The 8,102-nt window shown below is 47.0% G+C and overlaps 1 protein-coding gene across 1 annotated transcript in view; it reads left to right on the top strand.

Moving 5' to 3' along the window:
* The window catches only part of CYFIP1 (cytoplasmic FMR1 interacting protein 1), a 65,785-nt gene extending 58,056 nt beyond the window's left edge, over positions 1-7,729 (top strand). Inside the window, exons 26-30 of the mRNA XM_007463765.1 lie at positions 3,340-3,412; positions 3,948-4,042; positions 4,833-5,071; positions 5,464-5,611; positions 7,565-7,729. Of these exons, the coding sequence (XP_007463827.1) occupies positions 3,340-3,412; positions 3,948-4,042; positions 4,833-5,071; positions 5,464-5,611; positions 7,565-7,729 (720 nt within the window). The remainder of the gene's footprint in view (positions 1-3,339; positions 3,413-3,947; positions 4,043-4,832; positions 5,072-5,463; positions 5,612-7,564) is intronic.
* The last annotated feature ends 373 nt before the right edge of the window (positions 7,730-8,102 follow it).

Here is an 8,102-nt window from a genome sequence, read left to right as displayed (position 1 = left end):
GAAAGAGAAATCTGGAACTGATGTGATCCTTCCCTGCCCACACCCTTCAGTAATTCCTGTTGTCTATCCCTGGACACCAGTGCAGCCCTTCTGAGGCGTCCAGCACTCTCAAAGCACCACACCCCCACCCTTCCCAGGCGTCCAGCACTCTGGATGGCCCCCTGCAGTTCTGGGGGACCAACCTCAACAGTGGCCGGACCATCCAGGTCTCAGGAGCCAGGTGACACAGATCCCCAGTGTCTCTTCCCTTCTGAGACCAGGGCCTGGGTCTCAAGTTTACACCCTGTACTAGGCTCTCTTGAGTGACAAGCTCAGTGCTGGGCATCTAGGAAAGACATTAAATCAGTTGATCTTAAAGCAAACTTTGGCTTATGAGTGGATGGATGTTTCTGAAACAATAAATAAAAAGGTCACCTACAACTCAGTTGAGTGCCATTTTCTTTTCACTGCAGATTCCATGGCCCATGAGTGGCCCCTGGACACGGTGGCTCTACCTGCAGGAATCTCTGTCCCCACCCCCTCCTGCCCTCTGTGCACCGTCACCCTTTGCTTCCTCCTCCCCCCCTCACCTGTCAGTGCACCTTATGGCAGTGGCAAGAAGCTGCACTCCTTGTGTTGGGCAAATCTGCTCCCAGGCCCTGCCCCAGACTGGAATTTTGTGGTCTTGCGTTTGTCCTTTTGGAAATAAGGGGTGGTGTCTTCCAGTACCAGGGTGGGACTCTGTAAGGTGAAAGATGCATGGCTTTTCTCACTCCATCTCATCCAACCCAGATTCCAGACACGGATCTCTCCTTGGTGGTGGTTTTGGTGTCTCCAAGGAAAGTGGTAATGAACTGTGTTTGGCATTTGTATGGACTCCCATTAATATAAATGGAGATGTTAAGCTTAGATGTGTTCTTCGAATTGTCGCATTAGAAAAGTGGGGTAACCGTCACCTAGCTGCAGGGGGCGCTGAGCCTGTGGTGAGGCCCCCAGGGTATTGGTGGCACCAAGATTTGGTTCAGTAACCAACGTTGATCTTACTCTGAGCCTCTGCATTGGGTAGATACGTCTACCTTAGTGAAGAAGGGTTTTTTCGTTTTGTTCTTTAAATTCTGCTCTTTAAGCCCAACCTGAAATTTTTGGTGGTGTAGTTCTTCTTAGCTTATATGTGTGTGTGTGTTTACTGAACTTTTTGTTTCAGAACAGTTTTAGATTGCTTTTTTGGGTTTTTTAAAATAAATTTACTTATTTATCTTTGGCTGCGTTGTGTCTCCGTTGCTGCGCGTGGGCTTTCTCTAGTTGCAGGGAGCGGGGGCTGCTCTTCGTTGCGGTGCACGGGCTCTAGAGCACAGGCTCAGTAGTTGTGGCTCGTGGGCTCTAGAGCACAGGCTCAGTAGTTGTGGCTCGTGGGCTCTAGAGCGCAGGCTCAGTAGTTGTGGCGCACAGACTTTATTGCTCTGCGGCATGGGGGTTCTTCCTGGACCAGGGCTCGAACCTGTGTCCCCTGCATTGGCAGGCGGATTCTTAACCACTGTGCCACTAGGGAAGGCCTGCTTGTTTGTTTTTAATACTGGATTTTATAGCCATTCTCCCTCTTTCTCTGGCTTGGTTTGGTTGCGGAAATTTGAGTTCATTGTCAATGACACCTGGAAGCTGCACTGATAGCCAAGTGGTCCCTCTAAAAGTGGTGTTGCCAGCAGGCCTATAGAGCCCTCCATCTGTGTGGCTCTGCCCCAGCCGTTCCACCCAGCAGCTCTCTTCCCTCATCAAAGTTTCCCATCCCCCATCCATTGGCCCGGCCACTTTCTTGCAGTTAGTCACCTTCCAGATGCCCTCCAACCCTCTCTTGGTGCAGATGGGCTGATCGCCCATCTCCACTTGGCTTTTTTCACTTGACATTAAATATATTTTGGAGATCACTCCACATCAGTAAGTGGTGACGTTACTCAGCCTCTCTTAGCTGCGTGGCACTCCACGGACATTGCCCCCATGCTGTGTTTGCATGCTGTGCCGTCACCGTCTGACGCCTTCCTTCTTTAAGTGTGTCCTCTTTCGGCCCCCACGCCTTCTCCTAGTGCAGGGGGCCTGGGGACCAGGTCCCGTGTGCTGTGGCCTAGAGGGGCTCCCATCACGTGTGTGCTGCGTGAAGAACTCGTGTTGTTTCTGGACTTGGGCACAGGAGACGGGGTGGAGGTCAGCCTCCCTCTGGAGGGTTCTGGAGGAGCAGGGGTGGCTGATTGGCTGCTGCACCGGGCTTACGTTAGGTGACGATGGGACCCTCACTTGATGGGTACAGAAAGCCTTCTCTTCCTCCTCTTGGTCTTAGCCTTGCTTTCATCTTTGGGGAGATCCTCAGAAGGGAAACTCTCATCAGTTAGTATGTTTTGACTCTCTGATAACCATTTCTTTAACAATTTGTTTTATTAAGGTTTCAGGATGGGTGTAGCATAGGAGGCATGAGAGCCCGTTCTCGTCTTCTGCCTTTTTGCCCTGCGGTGAATGCACTGCGGTCTAAGGAGCTTTCCCTTGTTTATGGGCCCTCGGACTCGGGAAGGGGTCCCTGTTCTTGCCCATCTTTGGGTTCACGCTGGGCTTTTAGGAGTTCTGCAACCCCTGTGACATTGGAAGTAAACTTTCTCCCTGCATTGTATTGTTCTGGAGGTCTTGTGTAGCATGGCGTTTTTTTTTGTTTTTGTTTTTTTTTTTTGCGGTACGCGGGCCTCTGCTGTGGCCTCTCCCGTTGCAGAGCACAGGCTCTGGACGCGCAGGCTCAGCGGCCATGGCTCACGGGCCCAGCCGCTCCGCGGCACGTGGGATCTTCCTGGACCGGGGCAGGAACCCACGTCCCCTGCATCCCAACCACTGCGCCACCAGGGAAGCCCAGCGTGGGGGTTTTATTGCCTCTTTAAAGGAGTTGGTGATCCAACAACAGGTTCAGAGCGACTGCTCAGAACCTTGCTTTGGGCTCTGTGGGGAATCGCTGACGCTGCCCCTTCCGTCTTCTACGCTGTTTACACAGGAAGCACCTCCTTCCTATTTCTGCACGGAGGGCTGCAAAACTGTAAATACAAAGGTTTACTCATGTCTGTTTAAATTAGTCAAAAGTAAGTAAAAATGAAATTTCAGTTCCTTAGCCACATTCCAAGTACTTAATTGCCACATGTGGCTGGTAAGTACCTTAACAGCACAGCTAGGGGACATTTCCATCATCCCAGAGACTCCTGTTGGGCAGTGCTGTTGCAGTGTTTAATTTACACTAAATGCCAAAGATGTGCCTTGTTTTCAGTGCCTGATTTCTTTGTCCATTTTTGCTGTGAGATAAGCTTCCTAACACAGCTTTCTTTTTCTTTGTTCTAGTCTTTAGAAGAAGTATGTGACCTGCTGCACGCAGCCCCTTTCCAGAACATCTTACCGAGAGTCCACGTGAAAGGTGAGCCAGTCCTCTGACCAGGGCAGGGATGCGTGTCTATGTGGCCAGAGTTCTCTTTAGTTACAGGCCAGCTTTGTTTGAGTTTCGTGCCTGTTCAGTCATAACCTGGGGTAATTAGTAACATAATGTAGTTAAATGAGTATCAAATAACGGAAGTATTTAGGGCTGAAATGCTGTGTCTTGGATGTGCTTCAGAATAGCACGGAAGCAGGGGTGTTGGGTATCTATGAAAGAAGAGTGCCATCTCATGATTGTTGCAGCAGAGGGGCACAGAGGATTCATTGTACTGTGCTCTGTTTTTGATTATATTTGGATTTTTCAGTAAGTTTTAAAAAGTGAATATTGAACAGAAAATTAATTCTGAGTTAAAATAGCAAATGAGCCAGTTCCATAAAAGAACTTTCAAAGAGAACCTACATGTATAATGTTAAACATTTTTCATTTGGTTAGGTTTTGTTTGTTTTGACAAAATTAAACTTGTGCAGTTGTTATTCATACAAAGGAATAGAGTATAAAATAATTTTTTCCACTGCAGAGGGAGAGAGACTTGATGCCAAAATGAAAAGACTAGAATCAAAGTACGCCCCACTGCATCTTGTCCCTCTAATTGAAAGACTGGGAACCCCTCAGGTAACGCATGTTGGGGCTGCTGTCACTGCCGTGAGCTGGGCCCACACATTAGGCCACTGGCGGGGTTGGGGCTTGAGAGCACGGGCTCTGGGTGAGACCTAGCCCTGAAGCGTCGTAAGCGGGGATGAGCCCGCTCAGCTGCTCAGGCCCCAGTGTCTCAAGTGGGGCTCTTAACAGGACCTTGTCACGGGGTGGCCGGGAAGTTTGCATGAGCTAACATGTGGAAGGGACTTAGATCATCACCTGGCATGGGAGACAGACACGGAAAACGTCGCTGTTTTTGTTGTCTGTCCCTTCACGAAGAAGGTCTTCTCATAGGTTTTTAAGAACAGAAAGCAGGGAGGAGTTCCGTGAACTTAGACCAGCTACATCAGTCTCTCTCAACCTCAGCACTGTCGCCATTTTGGATGAGATAATTCTGTGTTGTGGGGACTGTCCTATGAATTGTAGGACATTGAGCAGGATCCCTGGCCTCTACCCACTAGATGCCACTAGACCCACCCCAAGCTGTGTCAACCAAAAATGTCTCCACACATTGCCAGATGTCCTCTGGAGACAAATCACTCCCCGTTAAGAACAGCTGTACTCGACAGTTCTCAACTCTGAAATACGTTTAGTGTGGTAAGACATACGGGTAATAGCTGACGTATTTATTTTGTTGGTGCTTATTTCTAAAAACCCTCTTCTGCAAGCTGGGATAGTTTCCAGTGGGTCAAAAACAAAACTGGAGTACTTTAGTTTCAGCACTCCAGCCTCCTGCCATGCCCGTGACATTTTGTCCTTCCTACAGCAAATTGCCATAGCAAGAGAGGGGGACTTGCTGACGAAGGAGCGCCTCTGCTGTGGCCTGTCTATGTTTGAAGTCATCCTGACTCGGATCCGGACCTTTCTGGACGACCCCATCTGGCGTGGGCCCCTGCCCAGCAATGGGGTCATGCACGTGGATGACTGTGTTGAGTTTCACAGACTGTGGAGCGCCATGCAGTTTGTCTACTGCATTCCTGTGGGAACACACGAGTTTACAGTCGAGTAAGCGCTCGGGGCGGGGTGGGGGAGAAAACCTGGCACCGGGCTAACACAGGGGACCACCTTCCTCTGGAAGCGGACCCCCAAATTGCTGAGCTGCTATAAAGCTGCTCCAGTGGGGGCTCTTGCCTGAGGCCCAGCAAGTGCCTCAGGGCTGGGCTTCTGGAGTTCTCTGAACTCATGGAAACTTGTGCAAGCCAGGTGTACATTTTGCTAGATAGGAGGGCCACAACTTCATGAACTCATTCTTCATGGAGGAGCCACAGTTTGCCAGAGGAAGCCCAAAGAGGTGTTTACCAGGGACACACCTCTGCTCAGCATTCCAGGCGGGGCACACAGGTGGTTTGGTCGCTGGAACCTGATCACTCATCCTACCTACTGCTTCTTGTCCCCAGGCAGTGTTTTGGCGACGGGCTCCACTGGGCTGGTTGTATGATCATTGTGCTTCTTGGGCAACAGCGGCGCTTTGCTGTACTGGATTTTTGCTACCATCTACTCAAAGTCCAAAAACATGATGGCAAGGATGAAATTATCAAAAACGTGGTATGTGGAAGTTTCACAAAAAGAGATACTTTCTAGTTATTGTAAGTCGTTTTTTGGGGGAATGTTTCTCATGCCAGGACAACTGAAGCGTTCTTTTCCCCAAATGAATCTAAATAGAATTAGTAAGTAAAGGAGTCTGGTACTGAAATACTAATGGTTCCATTTTCCTTCTGTTTTCAAGGTATGTAGACCTACTTCAAATTATAGAGCCTTGTAAGATCTGCATTTTCAGATTATTGGCATACCCTTCAAGTCTTCTGGCTCCCTTCATTGTAGTTAAAGTGTGTTTGGGGCTTTTTTAAAGATCTTTTTTGTGTTTTATGGATTCTTTGTAATTGAATTCCAGAAAATACTCTGCCATTATCTTTTCAAATATTTTAGTTTTTCTTCCATTTTGGGACTTCAGTTAGATATGTGTCAGACGGACTTATCTGGTCTCCACTTAGTATCTCACAGTTTTCAAGGTCAGAAGTCGGGTACAGCACAGTTCAGTTGGGTCCTCCATTTACAGTTTCACAAGGCCACTATCAGTGTGTCTGTAGGGCTGTGCTCCCTTCTGGAGCCTGTGGTCATGGATCTGCTTCCAGATTCATTCAGGTGGTTGGCTCAATTCAGTTCCCTACAGTTGGAGAACTGAGGTGTCTATTTCCTTTTCCTTGGCTCTCTGGGCTGTACCCAGAGTACTGTCTTCATTTAACTCACTCACTTCAGCTCAGTCTGTCCTGCTGTGCTTTTACTTTCGAAAGTCATTAGTTTATATTTAAAATGTTGATTTGCTTCTTCTCCAAATCTTGGTAGTAATTGATAATTTTATCTTCTTCATGGAATTTTTTTCCAATGTTTATTTCTTTACACATTTCATGTATCTTATATTCTTTTTTAGTTCTAGTATCTGAGGCCTTGAGGGGTATCTAAAACTCTGAAATGTTCCACTGTGTTGGACTTTTTGTCTGCATCAGGTCTTAGTTGCAGCACGTGGGATCTCACTGCGGCACGCAGGCTCTTCGTTGCGGCACACAGGTTTCTAGTTGTGGCACGCGGGTTTTCTCTCTCTAGTTGTGGCGCGCAGGGTCTAGAGCACATGGGCTCTGTAATTTGAGGCATGCAGACTCTCTAGTTGAGGTGCGCGGGCTCTGTAGTTGTGGCGTGCAGGCTTAGTTGCCCCGCTGCATGTGTGATCTTAGTTCCCTGACCAGGGATCAAACCAGCGTCCCCTGCATTGAAGGCAGATTCTTTACCACTGGGCCACCAGGGAAGTCCCTGTGTGTTGGATTTTATTTATTTGGCAGCTCTTGTTTGATAGGGTTTTCTCCTAGGATTTTCATTTACTGTTCATCTCCCAGAATTATTACCAACTTGGGACCACTTTAGCCTAATGAGAGGTCCAGGCTTCGTGGAGTGTCTCCAGGTGTAGTCCACCTTGCTTACTGCCCAGGCTGTCTCCTCATCCCACTGCTGCTGGTGGCATCTATCCCTGAGGAAGTCCTGGCTTTTGCTTTACTTCCTGCATATACAGAACCAGCAGTGCTTGTGGTTTTCTTTATCCGGTTCTATTATAGCATGAAGGTCTGTCAAAGCATCCTGCCCACAATAACTGGAAATATTTAAAACTTGTGTTATTACTAGTTTACTGGTCTTTCGCCATTGTCCGTATTATCTTCATCTTTACATTCCTGGCTTTTAGGAGGTGCCCTATAGGTTCTTAATACCTGTTTGTTGAATAAATAGGTCTTTAAGTTTCACAAATGAATCTACAGTTAGCAGCATGAAACCAACAGAGAAATGTTGCAAAATATATTCATCGGTCCAATAGTTACATTAATGATATGGTACGTGTCAGTAGTTTGCTATAATTTTTCTGAGAAAATATGAAAATCCTGACATTCTGACACATGAAAAATAAATGTGTAACTGTTATTAGCAAAACATCCTAATTTTAACTGTTGTATGTAGCCTTTGAAGAAGATGGTGGAGAGAATTCGCAAGTTCCAGATTCTAAATGATGAGATTATCACTATCTTGGACAAGTACTTGAAGTCGGGTGATGGAGAGAGCACGCCCGTGGAACACGTTCGCTGCTTTCAGCCACCTATCCACCAGTCTCTGGCCAGCAGCTGAGGGCATGTGTATCACCTGTTTTTGAAGAGTCCCAGTACTGACTGCATTTAAGAACTCTAAGGGCATGTTTTTCTTTCCATAAACTAGTTAGATTTTTAGGAACTATTTTTCAGTATCTCTGTGCCTGTTAAAGGGGGTGTTTTCAATCTAAAAGCTTAATTTTATAAAGTTGACTTATTTTTCTACACTAAAATTGTATATACTTTTGGTAATTGGGAAGTCGGAGGATTTGGCTGCTGATGGTTGCCATCATGTCCTTACAAAATTATTTTCCATTTTTCTATGGAATGTTCCAACAGCTAGCTATGTTACAAAGTGCTGTTGAGTTCATCCATTTATCCTTTAACAAAGGATCCGTAACATTTAGGGAAAG

Source organism: Lipotes vexillifer, unplaced genomic scaffold (genome assembly GCF_000442215.2).
Source record: "Lipotes vexillifer unplaced genomic scaffold, Lipotes_vexillifer_v1.1 scaffold200, whole genome shotgun sequence".
Taxonomy (NCBI): domain Eukaryota; kingdom Metazoa; phylum Chordata; class Mammalia; order Artiodactyla; family Lipotidae; genus Lipotes; species Lipotes vexillifer.
Note: the sequence above shows the minus strand (reverse complement) of the source record. Positions and strands in the feature narration are given on the sequence as shown.